Below are 26,870 nucleotides of genomic sequence, written 5' to 3' on the forward strand. Positions count from 1 at the left end.
CTTGAAGAATTGTTGCAAAAATATTCAAACCATTTTTTATCTTGGGAGTAGCATATACCCAGTGAGATATTAGGAAAAATGTTTTCATCAGGGGGAGAGTACAGCCATGCAACAGGTTGGCTGGAGAGGCTGGCTGTTCATCTTAAATGCCACAGGTGTTGTGAACTGGTGTCAGGCAGAAGTTTGGACTGGATGATGATCACCAGAGGTCCCTTGAGAACATCTCTGTGAGTCTATGATGCATAATGTACAGGAACCTATGGAATGATGGTGTGATCTGATACATATTGTGTGAGTGCTCTTGAAGAGGTCTGTATCCAGGAATGACCAGGAGGCTGAGAAACTGCAGTGTATGTGGAAGGGACTGAAAAGTCAGGGAACTATGAACGTGGAACATGGTGGTAAGGCAGAGGTAGCACGGGGGACTGAAATATTAACAAATGGTAACAGGAAGAGCAGGCTTTTGGAGAGGAGTGGTGGGAATGAGTGAGAGGATAGGGTAATTTTGTATAATGGAAAAGGATGCTCCCACTTGAGAACACTGTAGCAACTGAGCAGGAGCAATGGGAACCCTGAACTGGAGAGTACTGGGAATTCTGGTGGGGCAGGGATATAAGCAATGTTTCCTTGAAAAAATGTGTTTGGACATGAATGGCAAAGTAGGTGACGTATGCAAGCCATGACGTGCTTCATGGGGCTGAAGTGTTTGGGACTGGTAGTGAGGCAGGAATGGCAGGCAGATGTGGTGAGGTTGTAGGTTTATGTGGTTGCAAGGAGGTGGTCTGGTACGTGGTGACACCAGACAGAGAGGTGTGTTGCTGTCATGAGTGAAGAGAGCATGTGGAAATGGCATGCAAAGGGGCAAAGGGCGTTTGACTGTGTTAAGGTGAGGAAGGTGTTTGAAAGCACCTGGCAGGAGGTTGGTGTGTGGACATTGGGAGGGGTATGGGGTTGCACTGGAGAGATTGCATGGAGCTACCAGCTGAGGCATGTGAGGGTGCAGCAGCATGAAGCAGATGCACAGAAAAATGGCATACCTATGTGTGCTGAGGGGGATGGGTGTCATCACGTCTGGGAGACAGATGAGTGGGCAAGGCTGGAGAAGGGCACAGGACAGCGCAGAGATGGGGGACAGTAACGTCATTGTGGAGAGAGAAAGGTGTATGAGTCAGGAGCAGCACAGAGGAGGCACAGGGGGTTGGGTGGGGAGGCACTCTGATGCAGTGAAATACTTCTATAGGATGATGGGTACAGTCTGCCCAGAAGTGAAGGGAATGCGAGGGGAGAAAACATAGGCTGTGTAGCTGTGGTCAGGGTGCGTATGAGTAACAGCGTAGCCGAGGATGTTTGTTGATGCGAGTAATATGTGGAGATGTTAAAGGACGCGCTGGTTGCGAGCGTACGGTGCTGGGGCAGGAGGAGCACTGGGACACGCGGAAGGGGGCTGCCTAGAGTGGTGCTGCCGGGAGGTTATGGAGCCACCGGGGGACGAAGCTGCCGGGAGCGGAAAAGGACGGGATTTGTGTGGAGCGTGGAGCCGAAGGGCCGTGGGGCGGGGAGCGGCGGGCGGGCGGGCGGGAGGAGCACAGCCCGGGCGTCACTGCCGCCTCCCCTCGCGCAGGCCGGGGCTGCCATAGCGACGCGGAGGACGCCGGCGCCGAGCGGAGCCCGAGGAACGGAGCCCTGGCTATGGTGAGCGCCGGGGCGGGCGAGGGGCGGGAGGCGGCGTGCCGGGCTGATCCGTGCTGATCCATGCTGTCCCTGTCCCCGCAGCCCTTCTCCCAGCGCGCGTACCACCCGCGCCCCGCGGCGCCCGGCGCGGCGCCTGCGGCGTTTCCCGCGTTCCAGTTCCGTGCGCGCCACGAGGCCCCGGACTGGCGGCGGCTGAGCGCCGTGGACGTGGAGCGCGTGTCGCGGGAGGGGGACGTGGCGGCCCTGCAGATGCATCTGGAGCACGTCACCTTCTGCAGCGCCGAGCGGGAGCGCTGCCCGCACTGCCAGGGCCCCGCAGACCCGCTGCTGCTGAAGCTGCTGCGCCTGGCGCAGCTCTGCACCGAGTACCTGCTGCACTCCCAGGAATATCTGAGCGCCCAGATCGGCAGCCTGGAGGAGGCCCTGCGAGAGGCACAGGCCCAGCGCGACCAGCTGGGCAAGGAGGTGGCCCAGCGCTCGCAGGAGATCGAGGGGCTCAAGGAGGAATGCCGGCGGAGGAAGAAGATGATCAGCACCCAGCAGATGATGCTGGAGGCCCGAGCCAACTATCACCAGGTGAGAGGAGAGGGCTTGGTGGCCCAGTCCCCCACACCTTGGCAGCTCTGAGCCTGCAGAGACGAGTGACCTTACAAATGGAAGTGCACAGGTTGCACTTCTTTCCCATCAGTGTTTCACAGATGTCTGGCTGGTATCACAGAAATTCTGGAGCATGTTACATTATCTTTAACAAATCCTCTTTTTACTAGCAAGTGCTCTTTATTCATGGATTCCCATTTGATGCATTTCAAGCATCAGGTACACACACATACAAAACCTGTGATAAACATGTTAGTACTTTCAGGTGATGTTTTTCCTGCATGGTCAGTAAACACACAGGGCAAGTACATGAGAGCTGATGCTAATCAGTAACATAGTTTCTGTGAGTAGTCACTTTTCTGCACTGGTGCTCCAGGTACAAAGTTTCTGCTTGTGTGTGACTCACAGGTGACTCAAGCATGATGGTAAAGAGCCCCAGTGAGGTAGCTCGTCCCTGATTTCACAACAATCTGTTCCTTAAGTGCCTTAGTGCATTGCTGTTCTGTCAGTGCCAGGGCACTTTTTTTTTGAGAGAGTGGTTTTTGTCTTACGTGTGTCATAGTTCAATTTAAATATTTTTCAGCTTTGGCATTTTCCAGCAGGTTTCAAGAAAGCAAATTGCAGCTTCAGATGTAGTCTGAAGTCTAAAGAGTACACTGGACACAACTTGACATGATTTCATGCTAGCTCTTTGTGTTTATATGTTTAAAGTTACAGGCAAAGTTCAATTTTGTCTCAAATGTTTCTGGGGGAAAAGATACCTTATGCCCCAAGAGTAGAACTATACATATGGCAAGGTTCTTGGGAACCTTGTCTCCATGCATTTGAGTCGTAGCCTTCAGAAAAAGCTGCTGATGTATTATTTTAAAAAAATCTTTATGCAAATTACAGAGGTGTTTGACCTCTGTTGCAAAAGAAAACTCATTGCATTCATCATTTTAGATATAAACTTAAATAATTCTCATACTGTGATTGCCAAATGTCAAGTTTTCCTGAAATGCTTGTAGTATATCTCTGTGGAAGCTGAAAAACATGGTAGTGAACTTGTCTCACTACTAATCTTCTGTTCAGTGACATTTATGGTAAACCAGAGATGGAAACCTATTTCCCATTTATAATTTAATTTCATATTCAGTAAAATTCTTCCCTCTCCCCCCACTTTCTTTCCTCTCTGCCCTGCTCTTCTTGTCTCTAGAAGTTATTTATGTTCACTTAGGAAAAGTGAGTTCAGAGTGTGATGTTGAATACCTGAAGTTTTTTCAGTGTTTTCAGGATTCTGAGTGTGAATGCCAGAACTAAATTAAACTCTTCCTAGTGTTTGTAAATGCAGGGTAGCAGTGTGATTAGTAAACAATAGTTGTGTCATATTTATCTGTGCCATGATCTTGGCTGATCTACAGTGCCAGGTAATAGGGGGTTTACTGGTGTTCTTGAGAGGGTAGTTCAGATTCCACCTCCTCAAAGTCTGGGATGTTTTGCAAATAAGCCTGTAAATAGCTACTTGCCCTTTTTAGTGGACATGCACTTTATAGCTAATGTAACCATACTTTGGAATTCAGGTGTAATGCCTTTAATCCACCAGCAATATAAGTTTAACCTTGAAATGCTACTATAAAATGGTACTGATACCTGCAAGTCATTAATTTAAGACTCTTTGATCAATACCTCCATCAGTGTAATACAATTTTAATTTTAAGTAACATTTTTCACTTTCTTGATACTTTGTTAAGAAATCTTATATTCTCATGTACAATGTAGGCATAAAGTGTGGCTAACACTGTAAAAGTAGTGGCAAGGAAAGTGTTGCATAATTCAAAAACTAAATATTCCCTGGGTTAGTCCTGACTCCTGCAGTGAAAGTGTTCTTTCACTACCAGCAAGTCAAACTGACATGAAGTTTGTGCTTGAATGGATAACATTATTTCACAGCCAATTTCATTCCATAAATCATGTGCAATCTGTTACACTGTAAGCTCCCTCCTGGGTGGCAGTAATTCATGGCTGTCATACTGTGTCACTATATTTTGGTTTTACATTAGGACTTATTTGCATTTGTCCAACGAAGTTTGTCTTAATTATTCATGGCTTTAGTGTTTGCTGAAGGGTATTTTATAGGATACCTGACTACAAGTAGCAGCATTTTAATTGTTTTATGAAATCTGGAAATTTCACAGTATCATTTGATTTGTAAAAGACCTCTGAGATCAAGTCCAACCTTTGACTCATCAACACCTTGTCAACTAGACCATAGCACAAAGTGCAATGTCCATTCATTTCTTGAACACCTCCAGGGATAGTGACTCCATCACCTTGCTGGGCAGCTCATTCTAATATTTAATAACCCTTTTCATGAAGAAATTCCTCCTGATATCCATCCTGAACCTCCTCTGGCACAGCCTGAGTCTAAATCCTCTCTCTTGTCCTGTCGCTGGTTGCCTGGGAGAAGAGGCCAATTCCTATCTGGCTACAACCTCCTTTCAGGTAGTTGTAGAGAGTGATAAGGTCTCCTGAAGCCTCCTTTTCTCCAGGCTAAATAACAGCAGCTCCCTCAGCTGCTCCTCATAGGACTTACCCCTCAGACCCTTCATTGGCTCTGTTGCCCTTCTCTGGACATGCTCCAGCACTTCAATGTCTTTCTTGCATTGAGGGGCCCAAAACTGAACACAGGATTCAAGTGTTGCCTCACCAGTGCCAAGTACAGGGGATGAATCACTACCCTGGTCCTGCTGGCCATGCTATTTCTGATACAAGCCAGGGTGCCATTGGCTTCTTGGCCACCTGGGTGCACTGCTGGCTCATGTTCAGCAGCTGTCACCCAACACCCCCAGGTCCTTTTCTGCTGATCAGCTTTCCAGCCACTGTGCCCCCAGCCTCAGTGCTGCATGGGGTTGTTGTGACCCAAGTGCAGGACCCAGCACTTGGTATTGTTGAACCTCATGCAGTTGGTCTCAGCCCATTGATCCATCCTATCCAGATCCCTCTACAGGGATCCTACCCTCCATCAGATCAACATTCCCACCCAACTTGGTGTTGTCCATGAATTTACTGGGGCCGCACCCAATCCCCTCATCCAAATCAACAGTAAAGATAGTAAACAGGACTGACCTCAATACTGAGCCCTGGGGAACACCATTAGTGACTGGATGCCATCCTGGTCATAAAAGGAGATCAGATTGGTCTGCCTGATCTCTTGGTCATTTGTGGCGTGTGATCACATTCAAGATCATCTGTGCTATAACCTTGCCAGGCACTGAGGTCAGACTAACAGGCTTCTGGATCCTTCTTCCATAACTGATTATGGTGACAAGATCTTGAATCTGTTAAGTTGGTCTCTATAGTCATACCACACTGATAAGGAAAAGGACTCACCTGACTATTTCTTAAAATGTATTTATTTGAAAAAATATGTGAGGTAGAGCTAATGAACAACACTACCTAATGCAATGAGGGGCCTTTCTTCAATCTTACAAGTATGTTACAAAGTTTGTGCACATATCTTCTGTCCTTAAACTATCCATCTATTTTTAATATTCTGAACATTATTAGAGAGCCTTTTGAAGGTGAACATAAAAGATGTTTTAAGAAGGATAGGATCGAAATTTGACTTGAAATTTAAAGAAAAACCAGTAAGTAAATTATAGAAACAGCAAGTGAAACAGCTTTGTGCTTCAGAAGGATTCTCTGTAGCATACTAAGGTAGCTATGTACCTTTTCCTGCAAAATTATGAACTGCTGCCTTCCCTGGGTTGAAATGTCTGAGATTTTTACATATCTATGATCCTTTGAGTATTGTCATCCTACAAATCGTTTCTGTATACTTAAACCCTTCTTTACTGTTTTTTTTCCAGCTATGTGGTGGTCTACTTGGTTGTGTTACAGGAATCTTAAGAACATCTGAGTTGCTCCTTGGATGGTGTCTGTGTATTTTGCTGAATAGTGTTGTCTTACTTTTTCCCTAGAGTCCTCTGCCTACATATATGAATCCTGGTCTGTGGTTTGTATCTGAATTTGAACTTGCTTGGCCAGAGTAATTTTTGTTCAGTTTTTGCAGTGACTAGCACAATGACATTCTTGCTCATGACATCACTGTAAGCCTTTAGATAGCAGTAATATACTAATAACTTTACAGAAACTGAGCACCATGACAATTTTAGTCCTTATTCTTATGAGATGGAATTTACTGAAGTTACTTTCTTTTGACATATGGACAAAATGTAATAACCTATTAAAAACCTTAACAACTATAGTTTACCATGTTACTTATATGTTTTTAACTCTTTTTGTTTGTAGTGTCAGTTTTGTGAAAAGGCTTTTATGACCTATTCCTTTTTACAAAGTCACATTCAGAGGCGTCATCCAGGAGAGTCTGAGATTGGTATGTACTTTAATGTTGCCAAAAAAATCAAGAGAAGTAGTTCAGAAAAGTATAAATACAGTGAGGATTGAGTCGATGATTTTGTGTAACTTGGAAGAATAATTTCCACCTTTCATTTTTAGGTGGCAGATAGCAGTTTGTGTGAATGCAAGCGAGACTGACTGACAAATTGTACTGGGCAACACGTTTCAGTCTCCGGAAAATAATTTAATTGGAAAAACAATGCTCTCAAAGTTTCATTCATCTCTAAATTCTCTCCTTCCTGTTAGACTGCATGCTTCTGATTTATTGCTAAGGACTCACAATGGCAGTGATTAGAAATGAGCTAGAGGAAAGGGCATTTGGGAAGAGAAAATGTGTGAAGAACCTGGAGAAGTCTGATCTGTAGCTTGTCAGGCAAATAAAACAGCAGCAACAGTGAGAGGGGTCCGAGTAGGCGCCTGAGGAAGTGTGAATATTTTGGAAGAAGAAAGAAGCTCTTGTGCACCTTACACTTGATAAAAACAATAGTGGGAGATGCTGCAGAAACAGTTGAAGTAATTGTCATATAAAAGGATTAGCCTTGAAGTAGCTCTGTGGGGGAAATATCCGATGCAGGTATTTCTGAAATAATCTTCTGCACCGGGCTCAGGTTCTCAGATGATAAGCTAGTAAATCCTTGATAAGATGTTTCAAGATTGAAAGTTGTTGTGATTCTTGCATATTTTAACTTTTTTTTTGCTACAATAATATTCCCCCAACTCTTTCCACATAAATAATTAATATTTCAAGTGGGCTCCTTACAAAAGTTATTAAATCTAAATTAAACCTAGCAGAATTGGGTAATTGAGGTTCACTTTGTCCTTCATACATCCTTTTTATGACTCTGTGTTGCTTAGATTCCTTAGAAATTAGATTATAGAATACTTCTTCATGTAAATATTTCATAAACTATTTCACATATCAGTAGTTCAAATATTTGAGGATAAGTTAGCAGTCCAGAGAATGTAAGTATGAGCATCTTTGGAGAATCATGTTAGTGGGAGGGAAAATAGTCCAAGAAAGTTACACTTCATGAAGATGTTACTGAAACACTAGAGATATATTTGCAGTAAGTATCACAGTTCCAGAAATCGCAGAAAACTTTTAAAAAAATCTGTGTTTCTTTTAAGCAGAACAGAAGAGGAAAGCAAACACAGAAAAATTGCAGAATGAGATTGAAAAACTGAAGGAGCAGTTGCAGCTCACCAAGTCCCAGTTAGAATCTGAACAGCAAGCTAATATTGTCAGATTGTCTAAGGTATGTGAATGTCTCAAAAGAATTAGTACTTTGGACTGTGTTCACTCGTTTTGTAACTGGAACAGAACAAAAATGTATCTTGTCTGTCAAGCAGTGATGGTGTTTGGGCATTGAAACATAGCCCTCCCCTGCCTTCCATAATTTTGACCATCCACTTTCTCCTTACTCTTATTTTAGACACATTTTAAAGAAATACTTTAGACAGCACTTGCCAGTTCATAAGATGTGGCCTGTTATTGAAGCAGATAAAATTGCCTTGCTATGGTGAAATACAAGCTGGTTTTGATGTGATGATATTTTGTGATGATTAAGTGTTTCTTAGAAATTACTGTGATTTTACATGTGACTTTATAAACTGAGTAGGATTTAATCTTTGCTGTGAAGAACTTTACTGTCCAACAGAGATGTAAAACATCTCAAGGAAGAGACTCGGGAAAAACAAAGCAATCTAGAACTTGCATGTTGGTCTTCAAATCCTTAGGATTTGGCTGATCAGAGAGCAAAAGCAGAAAGTAGTCTTAGCTACTGCTGTGTGGATGAAACAGAATTATTTGAAAGCAGTAGTTATCCATTTGTTATCACATACAACACTTTATTTAGGATGATACTGAATCTTGTGAGTGTGCTTAGTGGCTCATAAAGAGAAAAGAATAAACAGGCAACTGAAGATTCTTTTAAATGCTCGATAATTTCAAATCATCTCATGGTTTTCGTTTCTGTTTAAGTAAATAAAATCAGATAATTTGCTGTAAAAATAGCAGTGGAATTTTTTTTAATGGGAAAGGGACTTTGTGCTCTAGTTTGAGAAGCAAATTCTTGGCATCAGAGACAAGATATATCTCATGATTGAATTAAATGCTCATCTTTGCATTGCAGCTTGCCCTGTATTGTGTTCAAAAGCAGTGTTTTATGCTTGTTAGCATAACTTGTGAGAACCTTGGAACTTCAGAATGGCTTTTCTAATGGAGTTTGATGATCTTCAAACAGAAAACCAACCATTACATTTTGAAAGAAACAGTCAAGAGGTCTGGAGCACCTCTTATATGAAAGGAGGCTGGGAGTTGGGGTTGTTCATCCTGAAAAGAGAACTGGAGACCTTAGAGCAGCCTCCCAGTACCTAAATGGGGCCTTCAGGAAAGCTGGGGAGGGATTTTCCTAAGGATCTGTAGTGATAGAACAAGGCACAATGTCTTTAAACTGAGAGTAGGTTTAGATTAGATATCAGGAAGAATTTTTTTACTATTAGAGTGGTGAGACTGAAACAGGCTGCCTAGAGAAGCTGTAGATGCCCCATCCCTGGAAATATTACACGGCCAGGTTGGATGGGACTTTGAGCAACCTGGGCTTGTGAAGGAGTCTCTGCCCAGTGGGAGTTGGAACTAGATGATCCTTAGGGTCCCTTTCAACCCAAACCATTTTATTATTCTATGATTTTGAATTAAAAGGGAATGAACAAAATGTGGCTATCATTACATTATGAAGCCTCTGTTCAGTTTTTGGTCCCCGCTATACAAAAAAAGATGTGGACAGACAGGTGCAGAGCATAGCTCCAAAGGTGATCAGAGTACTGGGAAGCCTGTTATGTGGGGAAAGACTGAAAGAACTGAATGTGTTTAGCCTTTAGAAAGGAAGGTTTAGGCGAAACCTTTTCACCACATTTCAGTATTTGGATGACGGCTACAAAGGAAGATGGAGACACCTGTTACAAGGAGTCACATGCAGTGATGAGTGGTAATGGGTACAAGTTTCTCCTGTGGACATTCTGACTGGACATAAGAAGACAATTTTTTCCCAGGGAGAACAATCAGCCGTTGGAATAATCTGCCCAGAGAAATGCTGGGTTTCCCTTTCAAAATTTGGCTGGACAGGGTGCTGGGCCATCTTGTCTAATCTGTGTTATTGCCAAAAAAGGCTGGATCAGATTATCCTTGAGGCCCCTTCCAACTTGGTATTCTATGACTGATGATTGTTTTCTTCCTTGTGTTCATAGGAAAATCTTCTGTAAAACATGTAGTGTTTCTTTCCTTGAACAGAGCTTGAGACTCTTCTTTCTTTAGTCTTCTTGTTCCCTCTTGGAACTGTTCAGCTTCCTGTTTTGAGGGGGTTTTGTGCCGTTTTTAAAAGTGCTGAATGACCAAATCAAAAGGATAATGGGCCTTGGCCCTATATGGACATGTGCAAGGTATTTTACTCATTCTTTCTGTGCCTAACTTTTGAGATGTACATCTATAACATATTTCTACTGCCCCTGAAGCATTGTTTTGTTTATGAGAGAGAGCTCACAGCATTCATAACAGTGCAATGTAGATTTTTTGGTGCCTTAGGGACCTGTTTTGAAGTCTCTTGTCTTAGCCAAGACTCCTAACTGCAAGAGGACTAGCTGAAATGTCCTGAAGCTACAGTCTGCAGTGTTACACAACCAGAAGCTTTCAAAACTTCTCTGTTTTTCTGGGATGTCAGGGAAGATAGAAATGTGAAGTGTGACTGGTTAGAGTTTGTCTGCCATGACTGACATCCACTGTCAATTCAGGTGTCATCATGTTACTGTCTTTTGATTGAAAGAACAGAAGATCTTTCTCATGTGTTTTTTTTTAGGACAACTAGTACGGGAGGGGAATTTCTATAAAAGCTGCCGTGCTTCCTATCCTTGATTCCTTGTACTCCTTTGAGGTGAAAGGGCACAGAAGATCCCATTCTTCCTAGGTGTACAGTGATTGTGTGTTATAGTTGGAGTACAAATTCAGAGTGAATCTTGTGATGAAGAGATGTAGGTGTTTCCAAAAAAATTATAGAGTCATAGAATTGACTTGGTTGGAAAAGACCTCCGAGATCATCAAGTCCAACCCTTGGTCCAACTCCAGTCCATTTACCAGATCATGGCACTCAGTGCCACATCCAATCTCAGTTTAAAAACCTCCAGGGATGGTGAATCCACCCCCTCTCTGGGCAGGCCATTCCAATGCCTGATTACTCTCTATGTAAAGAATTTTTTTCTGATATCCAACTTAAATTTCCTCTGGCAGAGTTAAGCCTGTGCCCCCTTGTCCTATTGCTGAGTGCCTGGGAGAAGACACCAGCCCCCACCTGGCTAGAACTTCCCTTCAGGTAGTTATAGACAGTGATGAGGTCACCTCTGAGCCTCCTCTTCTCCAGGCTAAACAACCCCAGCTCCCTCAGCCTCTCCCCATAGGGCTTGTGCTCCAGTCCCTTCACCAGCCTTGTTGCTCTTCTCTGGCCCCGCTCCAGCACCTCAATATCTTTCCTGAACTGAGGGGCCCAGAACTGAACACAGTACTCAAGGTGTGGCCTCACCAACGCAGAGTCCAGGGGAAGGATCACTGCCCTGGTCCTGCTGGCCATGCTATTTTTGATACAGGACAGGATCCCATTGGCCTTCTTAGCCACCTGGGCACACTGTTGGCTTATGTTGAGCTTCCTGTCAATTAGTACCCCCAGATCCCTTTCTGCCTGTCTGCTCTGCAGGGCAGTGAAATGCGAGACTTTAAACCAGTTGAGAACTATGTAAAAATGCATCATTAGACAATGGAATGTTGAAGCAATTTAATAGATAAAGTGGGGTAAGTGTGCATGGGAAAAAATAATTCCAAGTTCATCTACAAAATGATGGGATCTCAGCTGAATGCTATTACTGAGGGGCAAGATATTAAGGTTATGATACACAGTCCTACAGGAATGTTAGCCCAGTATAGGTAACAGCAGCCAGCAAAGAAAATTAAATATTACAAACTGTTCTGGAAATTCACTGTGCAAGCCACAGTCTAAATACAGTGTGTGACTCTGGTCCCTTCGTCTCAAAAAGGGATAGGATAGAACTGTAACATTACTGAGATGGGCTACAAAGATGATCGTTCAGTAATTGGAATGATGAGCATGCGGAGAGGTGTCAATCTGAAAAAGGGGCAGCAACTTGGTGAGGATGAGATACTGATATGTGTAAGTCATGAGTTACAGAGAGTGAATAATAGTCATTCACTCTGGTTTAGCAGGACCTGATCAAATGAACTTTAGCAGGAGCCAGATTCAAACAACAACAAAAGTACTTGGCTCTTCATGCAGCTTGTGGCGCTCACAAGCAAAAGATGTTACAGTTGGTAAAATCTGATGCAGCCACGAGGGAGAACTGCTAAAGTGTACGAAAAGCAATGTGTTCAAAGTTACTAAGTTATTGGAGTTTGCAAAACTGTATCAGGCTGAGTAAGTCCTCTGAGCTGGAAACAGTTGGCAGCGTGGAGACCATGAAGGAGGATGTGAATGTTTGCTTGCCCCAGTATTAGCCTTTTCCAGCTGTACACCTAAGGCCTCTGTAAGAAACAGGATGCTGAACTAGGTGGATCTTTGATATGATCACGTAAGGTCGTTTGTGTGTTAGTCAGTAGAAAATAACAAACTATCAAAACTTTCTTGAAGCATACTTGTTTTGCTAGCAAAATGCATAGTTTTCCAGGCTAGAATTCTTCAGAAACTTGTGGGTTTTTACATCACAATATTGCCCATCAAAAGTGACTACTTCTCACACATAGTTTGGGTGCTTGGATTCATGTTGCATGTGAGAAAAAGTAACAAATAATGTTTTAAAAAAATTTCAGGAATGTGAACAGCAAAAATCAAAAGAAGAAGAAATTCTACAATCATTTCATAAATGGAAAGAGGAGGAAAGAGGGAGATTGGCTGATGAAATAGAAAAAATGAAAGAGATGTTTATGAAAGAGCTTAAGGAGTTATATTCAAGAAATTCAACCTTAGAAAATGTAAGCAATTTAAATTTTCTAACCCTTTAAGGCATGAATCACTTACAGTAGATGGCAATGAACTTCACATATTTGAAATGTGATGTAGTCATTGTAAAGTTCTTCTACAAAATTCTCAAATAATGGTTGAATGATAGCCATTGTTCTATCTTTGTATACTGGTACTTTATTAACATAATTTCAGTTTTTTGGGTTTTTGTATTAGCTTTGTTTTGACAAATGAATGATGCCTTCAGCAACTATGTCAGTTTTAACTTACTCCTCAACCTTTGAATGCCTGTTTATAGATTGGTAGATAGTGTTATGACTGCTATCTGTTAGTAATCCTTCTGCTGATGTTCTTGTAACTGGCATAAACTCTGCATTATAGTCCTGAGAGTAGGATTCATGTATTTTCAATACATACTTTGGAAATGCTCACTAAAAAGAGTCATAAAAGTATGGGTGGATCAGAAAACAAATACTCACAGCACTACCAGAGCAGCTTGTATTTTGTAGCTGCTGGGTCCAGTGTACTTTTACAAGTTATATTTATTTTAGATGTAGTTATTAATAATTACATGAAATTTGATAGAAGCTGAACTCATGAAAAATGGGAGAAGTATCTGACGCACTGTCTGCATTATTGTGTTTGAAGAAAATTTTGTATTCTTCTTTCCTCGTTTTAGCAACTGTTAGAATTACAGAAGTCCAACATGCAACAAAAATCCAATTTAGGAACGCTGAAAGACAGCGATGACTTTACAGAGGAGAAGCCTCAGACTCCCCAGGATTATCACAATGTGCTTAAACTTCTGGACAAACAGGTAACTTAATGTATTGCTTTTGACAGACTATTTGTGTTCTTTTTTGTACATCTCTGAGTAGGATCTGAAATCTGTAAGTAAAATTTTCATACTTTCCAATGCCCAAAATAGCTGTTTTTAGAGATTTAATGCGGTAAGGTCAATCCAGCATTTATTTTCTTTGTCCTTTATAAATAAAGTATTTGTTATTTATTTATATTATCTTATTCTTTTATGACTGACTATATCTAGCTTTGTCAGGTATGGTTGCAGTTCAATTCCAGAAGGCTCTAATAAAGCATTTATGTCTGCTGATCTGTGAGGCCACTTACTGAAAAATAGGTGTTATAGGTTTAGCCAAGTAGGCCAAGAAGTTAAGCTTTAAAGTTCAGATTAAGCCTGAAAATTGTCAGATGACTTGAGCTAGGCTGAGCTAGCTAACAGCTGACTTCTTCCAGCCAATAATATTGTATTCCATACCATACTACATCATCTCAAAGAGTGTAAAATCCGGTGTGTGGGAGTGGCTTAGTTAGTTCTGCCATGGCTGAAGTACAAGCCAGATGTGACCCAGCTTTTGTCTTGAAGCAGGCCTTGCTCTGCCCCTGCTGCCTCTGCTTGCATTTTGTTTGCATTCAGGGAAGTAGAAACATTTTTGTTGTTCTGTTTCTTACTATGTGTCTCTTAGAGTACTTCCAGATCTAGTGTAATAGACTTTGCTTTGTATTAATTGGGGAGTGGGAAGTTATGCCTTGTTATATATATGTAACTTGTGTAAGTGTATGTTATATTGTAGTATCCTCTTAATTTTCTCTTCTCTGTATAAATACATGTAGTTAATTTCAGCATAAACCGAGTTTTGAAAGTTTTTCTTTCCTCTCCCTCTTCTTTTCCTCTTAGCTGGTTGGGGGGAGGAGGAACCCTTTTAACTCTGTCCCGGACAGCTGGCGTTTTGCCAGCTCAACCCAAGACAATAGGAATACTCCCATTTCCCAAAATGAAAAAAAAAGTTCAGAAACTTCCTTACAGGATTTGTTGACCTGTGGCTTTTTTTTTTTGGACACATGCATTATGTATTTTGTGGCTCTTGGGACGTGAAGGTCTTTGCATACTGAACATAAGTTCAATCACTTCTGCTCAAAGATACAGAAAACTTGGTTTCACTTTATGTTTCTTTTTTATTTCATCAAAGAAGATGTGCTTCACTCTAAAACCCATATGTTAATATTGGTTTTTTGTAAGTGTTATGCAAAATAGATTGTTAATGAGTACTTGGAAGGATATTATTTGGGGAGGAAAACCCCCTGCTCTTACAATGCTTATTGTTAATACACAGAGATGTATCAAAATACTTGTGTATTTCTCATTCACAGTGACTGTATATACAAATCAGTGAGAAAATGCATAGTTTCTAGAGTGAAAACCACTCTCAGATATATAAAATATGCTGATCGTTCTAGGCCTTAAAACTGGATTACTCAAATTTCTTATAATCGGTAATAATTTTGGTATTTATGCTTTATTTAGAAAAAAGTTGCATATATTGAACTAAATGATAATGTGTTATTAACAAGAAATAAAGCTGCATATATCAAACAACATGTAAATGTGTTATTAACAGGAATTAATATTGATTTCCTCTCTGCAGGAAAGAAAATGGACATTTAAAATGCAAGCCCTTCATCATGACCATGAGACAGAAAAGTCCCTGGTAAGTGGCACAGCAAACCATTTAGACTAAAAGGAGATGTTTTTCTTACTTTCTTACCCTTTCAGTAGTTCTTGATATATTATAGTACATCTGTTAGATATCAAAAGTTCATAAGAGTACATTTATAATCTCTATTTCTGTTATGGTGGGATCTTGGTGTTTCAGTTGGTGCAGAGTTGAAATGGAATTTATTGGTTCAGAATCTGACAGAAACCTGAAACTATCTCTCTTTTGAGGAGCTTACAGCTGAGCACTGTATTACACAGTATTTTCAGTGTTATATGAATAGGCTGGATAGTTGCCAACATGTAGCTTTCATCCACCCTGTGCCTGCTGCTACCATGGATCTATGGCATATATCTCAGTCTTTTTTTCTCTTTTCTGTCACTTCTCTACTGCTTTTTCTGTTGTAGCTCGCTAACTCAGACTCTGTTCAACTTTTCCAGGAAAAAACACCATGGCATTTTATTTTGCATTGTTTTATATATTTTACTATACAAAGCTTTACTCCTCGGATTTTTTTTATGTCTGCATTTCTTTTTAATCTCTTTCCTGCTTTCTCTTGCTTCTTCTCCTTTCATTTTCCTTTCATCTGTGTGACCATGTAAGAACTGAGCAGATCATAGTGGTCTGACCAATGCTTCTCCTCCTCTGGCAAGAAAACAATGAGGAGGAACCATGCAACATTCCCCAAAAAGGATGTAGTTAATGATACACCCACATACAATGCAAGAATAGAATAAGGGAGGAGTAATGTAAGTATTACTTTTGTGATGGTGCACCTAAATATTGTTTCCTTTCTTCCACATTCAGAGTTAACGTATTAGGTTTGTTTTCCAAATTCACCTCATCTCCTTAAACTATCACTGTTTGACACTATTTACAATTAAAACATTTTTATAAAATTGTATGCTTTTTCCTGCAATCTTATTTTGAGGTAATCTCAGCAATGAGTTTGTGTGTTCCTTTCTTTGTATTGTGATTTAGCCAGTCTCCATTTTGTAAATAAAAAGTGATCCAGACAAGTGTTCTGTAATATGTGCAAGTCACAGGAGACACGAAGTTGTTGCTGAAAAATAAAAGCATGACAGTTGCTTCTTTAAACTCTATAGCATTAAAATATTTTCTGTAATATTAAGGTGAAGTTGCTTTTCTTCTGATTGTTTTCTAGCTACTGACACAGATTGAGGCCCTTAAATCATCAGCAAAAGACCTGGATAAAAATAACACCTTTTACAAGAGGAGGATAGAAGAATTGGAGCAGAGGCTTCAGCAGCAGAATGATCTGGTTATTACTCAGAAGAAACAGGTCTGTTTTGTGAAGCACTCTATGCATCAGAGAGCACAGGACACAAAGAAACATTTTACTAGCATTTGATCTTTGATGTAATAGTATTGCTGTAGTGTTTTGGTTAAGCTTTGGAAATCATGTTGATAAATAAGACTAGATCTGGAAAAGAGACACAGGAATGTAAACCATGAATTAAAACACCTTTGAGAAAGAAAGGCATAGTAAACCAAATATTTTCAGTAAGTTTGACATGAAGTTAAGAGATTACTAGGTTGCAGTTACCAAAGACCTCTACAGACAAAAAATTTCTGATAGTGAACAGGATTTAATCTTCCACAAAACAAGCATAATGAGATCTAGTGTTTGAAATCTGAAAACACATCACATCTCACACAAAAAATAAGTATTATATTTATCACTGTAAGAATAATTATTTAAATTATTACTCTATGACATTTAACAAGAGCTAATGACAGATTCTTCACCTGAGACAGGGTAAGCCTGGTCATACGTACAAACCTGGGAGACAAGAGGCTGGAGAGAAGCCCTGCAGAAAGAGATCTGAGTATTTGGATTGACAGCAAGTTGTATATGAGTCAGCAGTGCCCTGGCAGCCAGGAGGGCCAGCCATGTCCTGGGGGGCATCAGGCACAGCATCGCCAAGAGAGGGGATTGTCTCGCTCTGCTCTGCAGTGGGGGGTGGCCTCACCTTGAGTCCTGTGTGCAGTTTTGAGCAGCACAATATAAAAAAGATATAAAGCTATTACAGAGGGTCCAGAGGAGAGCAAACAAGATGGGGAAAGATTTTGAGGGCAAGACTTAGGAGGAGCGGCTGATGTTGGCTTGTTCAGCTTGGAGAAGAGAAAGCTGAGGGGTGACCTCATCGCAGTACAGTTTCCTCAAGGAGGGCAGTGGAGAAAGGGGTGCTGATCTATCTGGTGACCAGTGATAGGATATGAGGAAATGGAATGACGCTGTGTCAGAGAAAGTTGAGACTGGACATTACAAAAACATTCTTCACCAATAGGGTCAGTGGTCACTGGAACAGGCTCCTGAGGGAAGTGATCACAGCACTAAGCCTATCAGAGTTCAAGGAGCATCTGGGCAATGCTACTAGTCATATGGTCTAAGTTTTAGGTAGTCCTGCAAGGAGCAGGGAATTGAACGTGACCCTTATGGGTCCCATCCAGCCTGAGATAGTAGTCTATGATTCTATGTTTTTAAATGAATTATTTTTTTTCTTAAAATAAGCTTCTGTTGAAACATAACTAGATTTTTTGAGGTGATTGGTGGGTGAAGATCTGGATGGTCTGGAGTTTAGACTTTGGCATGATTATGTGGCCCTAACAACCTGTTCCTCTATTAGATGCTGCATTTTTGACAAATCAACATCTGATTTTCCACTTTTTTCTTGAGATAAATGTTAAACCTATATTTAAGTGCTTAAAGGATGGAAAGACAAATAACGGCTTTTACATTTCCACTTTAACAAATTTGATAGCTGGAGCAGTGGAGGACTTAATCCTAGATGACTTTCTTGAAGACAAGTGACCTTTTAAAAGATAACAGTATGAATATGAATGTATAATAGGATCAGAGGGGTCCAAGTTCAGTGTTTGTGAAATACAGCTGTGAAGACCTACATTTTCAATTCCTGGAAACTGGAGGGGCTAGAGAAATTGCTAACACTTTTGTAGAATCCAAAGTAAATGGACGATGAATTGTGGCTCTACTGGCTGTAACTAAACTGATAAATAAAAGAGGACTGGAGTCCAATATCTTGTTCCAGCTCCAGCTGACATTGACTGTTTGTCTGTATGGTTTGGATTTTGCTTCTCTTTGGGGAATTGGAGTGCAGAACATTGTTTTAATGATACAGGATTCACAAGTTTCCTATTTTCTATAGATCAAATTACAGCCAGTGTGTTTCCCCTGCTCCCTCAGTTCAGTGCTTGTCTTAGGGTGTCAAATAGACAAAACTGGAACAGAAAGGAGAACTGTTCATGCATTTAAAATCAATGTGTAATTAAACACTGCACTGTTTCCCTGGAGTGGAGCTAGACTTGCAAAATGGAACATGACTTGCTGAAGAAGAAAGTATTGAAACTCTTCCGTGCTGAAGTGGCCCATAAGTCCACTCTTATGTCACTTTGTAACTTGTAATAACAGATGTACAAAGCAGGAGTTCACATTAAAACAACAAACAGAAAGAAATCTTCAAGCATTCATTAAGCACGAATGAAATACATATTGGGCAGTAGAACAGAGTTCCACAGAAGTAGTATTTTATTTTCTGAGTCATAAGCAATAATTTTTGTTATGGAATGGTACTGAAACTAGGTATTTTATGCTATGTGTTCATTCTAAATATTGATCCTTTACATTTGTAACTATTCAGATATCTCTGTTTTCTCATTTAGATAAAAGAATTGTCCACAAGGCCAGCTCCAAGTGTTAAAACATATGATGGTAAGTACAAACTGATTTCTGCAGCTTGGCTAAAACAAATGTCACAATTCATTAAAAAATGTAGACATCAACTGTGTTTTACAGGGTCCCTATCTGTTTCCATGCTATGATTTACAAAGGTCTTATTTTGTAGCTGTAAGGACTTCTAATGTGCTAAGTTGTTTGCTTGAGTAGTGGAAAGATGTAAAATAGAGCAACTTTGTTTTTTATTATATAAAAAACTTTTGGCTTTGCTTTATGAAGTGTAATTTTAGTTGGGGTTTTTTTATGCTTGACCGTCCTTAGGCTGCAGAACTCAGAAAAGGGAAAATAATGAAAGAATAGACTAAACTGATTAACTTGTCAGTTAAGACACAGATGTTCAAAGAATGATAAGAACTCTGATATTTTTGTCTGTGGAATGCTTTAACATCTGAAGTACATTATAAATCTAAATGTGATAATAGTGTTTTAGGATGTTGTCCTCCACCACAAACATCCATATAGTTGATACTGCAGTAGCAGTGACCTGAAGTAAGTTTATTGCAATAGGTGATGACAGCTGAATTAGTTCTAATCCCAGTTTGGAAACCATCTTGCCACATTAGCAAGGCATTGGCTTCAACTGGGCCAAACAGCAGGGAGTAGGTTTAATTTGAGAAGAGCATAGTAATGTATGGCCGTGTGGCTTTTCGTCTGGAGCTGGTCGTATTCAGCCACAATGAAGCACAGACAAGTATATATATATATCCATGGCACACAAGGGAATTTGCTCTTAGGCCCCAGGCTGATTTGAGGAATGTAGGATTGAAGTGATAATTCACTACAAGGCTACACTCCATGCATAATACAAGTAGGGTTTGCACTAATTGATGTGAAGTGTGAATGCTGCAGATCCTCTTTGGGGAATACAAGCATCAGTCAGGCTGGTCTTGACTAGGTAGCTTTGGGCCAAGACTTCTCTGTGGCACAAAGACAGCATATGGATGTGACCAAAGACATGATCACATTCTAGTTCAGTGATGATTAAATTACCAGTTTATTTTCCTGATTCTAGAAGTATTAAAAATGTTAAGCATATATACAGATGTACTTTTATATTGTGAAGAACCAGTTTTCACTTTGTAAATGATATGCTTATTTTTCCCCATTAAAACAAAAAATTATCTAATTTATAAATATGATTGAATATTGCTACATTTAAGAATCTGTCTTTGTCTGTTACTGTTTACTATAATACAAATCCATTATTTTTTACTGTTATGCTATTTTAGTGAACACAACCATAGAGCGCCCTGAAGAACCTAAACCAAGTCTACCAGTTACTGTGCAAGGTAAGTTTTTTGATAGGTCCTGATCCAGTACTTTCAAATCTAACACTCTTTCTTCTCAGATGTGTTGCTTGTCAAATCATACCTCTAAGAACAGTTATACTGAAAGAGCCTAATTTGAATTGCTTTGCAGTATATCAGCTTTGAGAATTCCTATGAAGTAATTATAAGGATGCACTATTGAATAAATGAAAAAGAAATGAAAATAATTTGAGAGTATTTCCTAGCACATGTATAGTATTAAGTGACATTAAGGTACATGAAACTTATTGAGGAAAATAAAATATGTTTTCTTTTGGAAAATATGCTTATCTGTTACATTCATATACTGGAATTTGTATAGGGAAATATATGGAGATGTTTGTTTAGAAGTCTTAAAATACTGTATTTTCCATGTGAATTCAATGGAAAGGAGTAAAATACTGAAGAAATAATCAAAACAGTCAGTTATCCTGTCCTAGTTCTTCCAGAGCATGTCTGTGGTTACATGTAGATCATTATTTAGGTATTTTGTCATACTTGTGGCATTGTTGTATCATTTAGAAGGGAGGGAAGGCATTTACATTTCCATTGTTTTGTACTTTGTGAGATAGTTTTCTTTTTTTAATCAGTGTGCACAGTAATGGAGAGTATTGTTACCATACTGATATTCCGTGATCACCTAACCCTTTATTTTCTTTTTAAGTAGAAAAGGAATTAAGAATTTTGAGCAAGTAAAATGTTGAAAAGCAGTTGATTAATATGAATTATAAGTAAATAATGGGTTTTTCTTAATATTTCTCTTAGTTTTAAAATCTCTCAAAGGGAGACTAAATTGAATTTATCTCTGAAAAATGTAGAGAATTCTTCTTTTTCAACAAGTAAAAAAAGTTCTGAAAAGGCATATTGGGAGAAGGGGCAGAATACATCAAGCTCTCAATAACTTGAGGAATGAAAAACTGATGTAATGTTGATTTCAAAATATTTTTTGTGACAATAATTACTAAATGAAGGAAAATAGATTATATTATTGCTAATTATTATATGGTAACATCATTTGGATAATACAGAAATTCCTTTCTAAGCTATGCAAGCTTAGTAGTTCATTGCTTGAAGCTTTTTAAGTTAAACTATATGGATGAAATATTGTATGGAGAAAAGTAATAATATATTAAGTATAGAGAATTAGTAATAGCATTTTAAGCAATCTAATTCTTTTTTGTTCAGACCAGCACCAACACAGTAGTGCTGGTTCTGGCTAAGAGATCTCACAGCAGGCAGCTTAGCTATTGCCCTGAATTTAAGAAACAAGTTTTATGAATCAGATGATTACTGCTAAGAACTTACCCACCAAGCTTATCAAGCATTGCTTGCTTAGTGCATTTACTTTCGTTTGTACTGAGGATGAAAAAAAGTCCTGTGAGCATTAATACTTTCTGTACTCTGACTATTTAAATCAGGTCATTCAGATCTTTCATGATTCCTTGCTGCTCCAAGTACAAAGTTTGTGACATCTTGTGAAACTTCTCAAGATAGAAAAGGCAGTTCCTGCCATTGACATGCAAAAGATTCACCATCAGTTTATTATGAAACCTCAATTAAGGTGTTCCTTTCAGATTCCTTTGCTGATTATTATTTTATTTATCTCTGCAGGTCTCTCTCTCTGTCCCTTTTCTCTCCTTCTGGATTTTTTAAAAACTTGCCTTACCTAATTTCTGGATATAAAGGTTAGCAGAAGTTACAGTGTCTTTCCCCAAGTTTTCAGGGCACCTCAAGGGATTGAGATTGACTTACAGACTGAATTAAGACATCATGGCTACATCTCATGCCATTATGAAAATAAAAGCATTTCCTGACTTCTATAGACAAATTTCTTTAGCAGAGATCATCTTGAAAATCACAAGAGCTATACTTTTCATACAGAATAATTGCCTGCATATGGAATATCTTCCTTCCTTTTTTTTCTGTTTGAAAGAAAATTAATTCTGGAAAAGCCTCGGTAATGTGAACTTCAGTACACTTTTCAAAGCTGCTCTAAAGCTTTTTGCATCCTAATATTTGTTCTGCACATCTTAAATCTGTGTCATGAAAAGATACCCAAACTACAAATGTGAGGTATCTTAGGTGTAAAGTAGAATAACTGTGCTAGCCTGGTGGTTTTGTGTTGACCTTCCTGATTTCTTATGAGAGCTAGTAGAGTGCCTTGAATGCCATCCTGGCAGACCATTCTTCTGTCCATTTCTGAGCTAGCTGTACATTTTGTGCAGATATAACTTAGGTCTTATTTTCAAAGATTACTCTCTCAAAAAGGCAAGAAATTAATTATGATTTTTTAATATTACTTTTAGATTAGGCTTTGGCTCTTACATGACTTTTGAAATGTTGATATGTGTTCAAAATTTCATCTTTGTTGGGTCAATAATATTAGGTGGAATTAAAGTTAAAAAGCAAAGCTACTAATTAGATTGTCCATTGAAAACTATGTCTCAGTCTTGAAACGTGGTGTGGACCGAGGCCCAGCTGTCACTAGGGACATAGCTGAAGCATCTGAGGAAAATCCAGTCAAAGTACTTACTCTTCCTAGACAGTAAACAGAGAAAAGGAGCACCTTCAGAGTTTGATTCAGCTGAACTAGTATCTGAATTGCTCTTTGAAGTTGCCTGTGTCTCTTCGATGTCTGTAGAAGGAGTCTGAAATGACTAGGCTCCTAACTTAGAGACCTGAGGTAAGTGTCAAAAATTTATCATATTTAAGAATATTGGTTTAAAATTAATATTTGTGCTGCTTTTGTGCAGCATATGGTTTCCCATTGATTAGGAGAAAAATACGTGAAGTGCCTTCCTTCAAAAGTGATGGTCCAAATTACAGGTATCTCAGATTAAGTCTGGCAGCTCTTTGGATGTGAAATTTGATTATAAATTAAAGGAATATGTAATGAGTATAGCCATGACTTACATTCCTTACATCTGTAAGAAGAGCAGTATTTTATAAGAAATAAATGTTACATTTTATCCTGAGTTTCCAGACTGCAAGTGCAAAGTGCTTACTGTAGGTGACACTACACCATAGATATTATCACACTTCTGTTCAGGCTAAAAGTTCTTTAGCATTTCACATTTCAGCATAAATAGATGGGATTTTTCCTTTAAATGTTGGCCAGAAGACTGATTTTTCAGAATAGTGGAGCTTGGGTTTTTTTAAACTAGTAGGTAAGAACAAATAACATGATATGCATGAAATCTACGCAGCCTGAATCCTTCATTGTTAAATGTATTTTTCTATTCCACATGCCTAGCAATTGTTTTCAAATGTTCTTTGAAACAGTTACCTAATTAATTGTCAAGGTATGTTGAGTACATAACTTTTCAGTAGTATAATTATCCACTGAAGAAATTAAGGCATCCAATTCTTCAGATACATCTCATCTGTCTCCACACATATTAGCTGGCAGTAGAGATAGTCTGGGAGATGTGTGTGGCGGTCTTCTTGGGGCTGCTGACCTTAATGATGGCTAGTGTTAATATGGCTGGATTCAGGCCATTGAGATGAGCATGGCCAGCTGGCACTAAGACTGGTGTTGGAAGCTGCCTTTTAGTTAGGTTCAAGCCTGCCGCTGACAGGAATTGTTCTTCTGAAGATAAAGGTTGGTTTGGGACAGTGGCTGATGACATACAGGGAGGATGCATTTAGTGTTTGCCACTGAGCTGGGTGTAGGGTTTAGCAATAACTGTGTTTGTTTAGGGTCAAGTGTGAGAGTATTGGAGAGGACCAAATAAATTAGGTTTAGGGTTAAGGTGGTTCATGCCAGCAGAATGTTTATTTATGGCAGGGTCTGCAAAGGGCTTTTATCAGCTGGAGATACCTGGTTATTACTGAACCAAGGTTTTGCCACAGAGCTTGGGCTAGGGCTAGCATTGGGCTTGGACAGACATGACCAAGTTAAGAAGGATCAATTAAGCCAGGCAGCAGTGGCAGTGCCTGACTGAATAGGTTTAAGTATGAAATTTGGTTTTATTTTATAGCCAAGAAAGGCCATAAAGTAAGAGATGAGAGACAGGGTTCAAATTGTGTCAATGAACAAAGTATAACTGAGTTGCATTTGAAGTGCAAGACTGATGTAATTTTCAGTTCTACCAGTACCCTTGTAGTCCAAAGCAGGTGACCTGCTGGAGCATAACATGCCTCCTGCCTTGGACAGTTTGGGTGTTCTGCTGAAGTGGAGAATTGAGAAGTGACTAGGAGCAAGTAGTTTATCTCTAGGTGGGAGTCCAAAAAGAAAGGTAAGCAGTCTGTCTGTGTCCAAAACTCAGGCTTGAATGAAAGCTAGGATTAGATCCTGGCCAGTGAGGTCTGATGTTAAAGTTGTTGATATAGAGTAAATGGTGGGGTCAGCTGAACTAGGTTTGGGCCTGATAATTGACAGGAAGGCAACTGGCTCTACTTAAATCAGAAGTTGTAGTGATTACTTGTTTAAGACTAACACTGAATTGGGGCTTGGTGAGATGAACTAGAGGAGGTTACAATAATTCAGCGTATTTAGGACTATAGTCTACATCAGCAGTATTTCAATTTGAAGTTTGCAAAAAGAGCTTTGACAGATTTGAGGTCTAGTTTGTAGTCAGATTTCAGTGATTCCTAACAATAAACTTGGTAATATTTAGATTCGAGGATGTGCACTAAGAACTGACAGGCCTGATCAGATGGCTGGAAGAAGCACATCTCTGGTAAAATAAGGAGAGGGCTCCTTAAGGGGGCGTCATCTCCATGCCTGTCTATAAACCAGAGCAATGGTGAACCAGGCTGCTTTTTCTTACATTTGATTCCAACACGGTGTTTAATAAATATCTCTTAGTGTCCATGTACAGCAAAGAGAAAGAAAGGGCCTGCTTAGATCAGAGACGTTGGTGTTTTCAGATGTTGCACTCCCTTGTGTCTTAACATTTGATCTCTTTTGTTAACACGCAATGAACAGCAGTATTACACATAACAGTAGTGCATTTAGGTTTGCTCTTGCAATTGTTCTTTTACTGATTTTTAATTTCTTTTGTTTCTGGTACACTGAGAAAGAGAAGCAGGTACCTTATGCTAGATCAGCAGACCCTTTTCAGATCTGAGTTCTAGGAACTGGCCTTTTCCTGTTACATTAAGTTACTTGGCAAGGGCTTGTGCAGAGATAAGTCAGCCCTTCAAGCAGATTGCATTTGAGTAAAGGTAAAACAAGTACAGATTAAAGCGAATTACACAGCAACTGCCTTACTGACTGGTAGGTAGGTCCAGCCAAGAAACCCAGAACATTGTGTGTGTGCTTCAGGTTCTGTCCTCCAACACAGGTGCACTTCAGGCTTTTGGGAATGGTCCCAAACTGTCTGAACATTGTTTTGGAGAATCTCGGTGCAGGGCAGCAGTGTGCCAGGAGCAGTAGTGTGGAGGATCATGTGCCAGTGCCCGGGAATGCTCTGGCCACTGCTAATTTTTACTGCCTTTGAGTCTGAAAGACCAGAAGCCCATTTGTCACTCAGAGTTGTGCTTTTAAGTATTTCCCTAAGATATATTGATATTTGTATCTTGTTAACATCTTGTGATGGTATAAGAAGCAGTTTTTAAAACTTCTTATTTAGTGCAAATTCCATGGGAGCAAATCTTAAGTCTGGTAACCAGCTTGGAAAAGCAGATGAGAGACTGAATATCACCACGGGTAGAGAAAGCATGGAGAGAGCAGCTACCATATCCAAGAATTTGTACCACCAGTTTTAGTCCCCTTTCCATGGTGAACATTGGAGCTGTGGCAATAAGTGTCACTTAGCTCCAAGTGCTCATTTTGTTGTGATTACCTATCACAGTGCATCCCTGTTTGTACCTGATTGTACAAGAAGTGCTAAAGAGCACCATCACTGTAGCATCACTTCCTCCCCTTCTACCCATACAGCATAACAACCATCTGTAGTGCAAGAGGTTTCTTGTGAAGGATGGGGCAAATGCATGTTGGCCCAAAATATTGACCAATAAACTGTTTTCTCCTATAATGTCTGTAGTTGAAAGTACAGTTTGCATATCTGTTTTTATTGTAAACCCTGGTAGACAGTCAAGTTCTAGTTTCCGTTGTTATAATCTGTAGAAAGTGAATATTAACATTTAAAAAGCCTGAATATTTCTTCATCTACATATAATAATTTCCAAGCATGTCTTATATCTGAACTTTACAAAGTTGTAAATAAATTGTAATAAATTTTTTTTGTAAAGCAAATTGTACCTGACAACCTACAGAATGATAATTTCAGTGTGTTTAGGACTGTTTTCATCAGAGGACCTTTCAAGATTTCTTTAAAAATGCATGATAATACTGAATTTTACTAAATTGGAGTGATTGAAGGTATTTGAAATTGGTTTTACTGGAAATTGTCACCTATAGAAAAAATATCTCTGTTTTGCGTGTATAGACTCAGTACTTTATAATTCTCTGGAATAATGAGTTAATTTATTTTTCCATATATTTCTGAGAATTTCTATGTCCATTTCACTTGTCTTTTTAAACTTTAATATCGAATTAAACATAATATTTTAAAATAATTTTTAATTGCTTCTTATGAGAAATGAACAACAATATTGATTTATG

The 26,870-nt window shown here is 39.6% G+C and overlaps 1 protein-coding gene across 2 annotated transcripts in view; it reads left to right on the forward strand.

The window, feature by feature from the left end:
- The window catches only part of DZIP1 (DAZ interacting zinc finger protein 1), a 44,946-nt gene that overhangs the window by 3,870 nt on the left and 14,206 nt on the right, over nt 1-26,870 (forward strand). For both annotated transcript variants that reach the window (XM_071549395.1, XM_071549404.1), the window contains exons 2-11: nt 1,622-1,692; nt 1,774-2,268; nt 6,580-6,664; nt 7,816-7,943; nt 12,551-12,712; nt 13,381-13,518; nt 15,146-15,208; nt 16,380-16,517; nt 18,920-18,968; nt 20,222-20,281. In XM_071549395.1, the coding sequence (XP_071405496.1) occupies nt 1,690-1,692; nt 1,774-2,268; nt 6,580-6,664; nt 7,816-7,943; nt 12,551-12,712; nt 13,381-13,518; nt 15,146-15,208; nt 16,380-16,517; nt 18,920-18,968; nt 20,222-20,281 (1,321 nt within the window). In that variant the 5' untranslated portion in view covers nt 1,622-1,689. The remainder of the gene's footprint in view (nt 1-1,621; nt 1,693-1,773; nt 2,269-6,579; nt 6,665-7,815; nt 7,944-12,550; nt 12,713-13,380; nt 13,519-15,145; nt 15,209-16,379; nt 16,518-18,919; nt 18,969-20,221; nt 20,282-26,870) is intronic.

The sequence above is a fragment of the Pithys albifrons genome, chromosome 1 (assembly GCF_047495875.1).
Source record: "Pithys albifrons albifrons isolate INPA30051 chromosome 1, PitAlb_v1, whole genome shotgun sequence".
NCBI classification, from domain to species: Eukaryota; Metazoa; Chordata; class Aves; order Passeriformes; family Thamnophilidae; genus Pithys; species Pithys albifrons.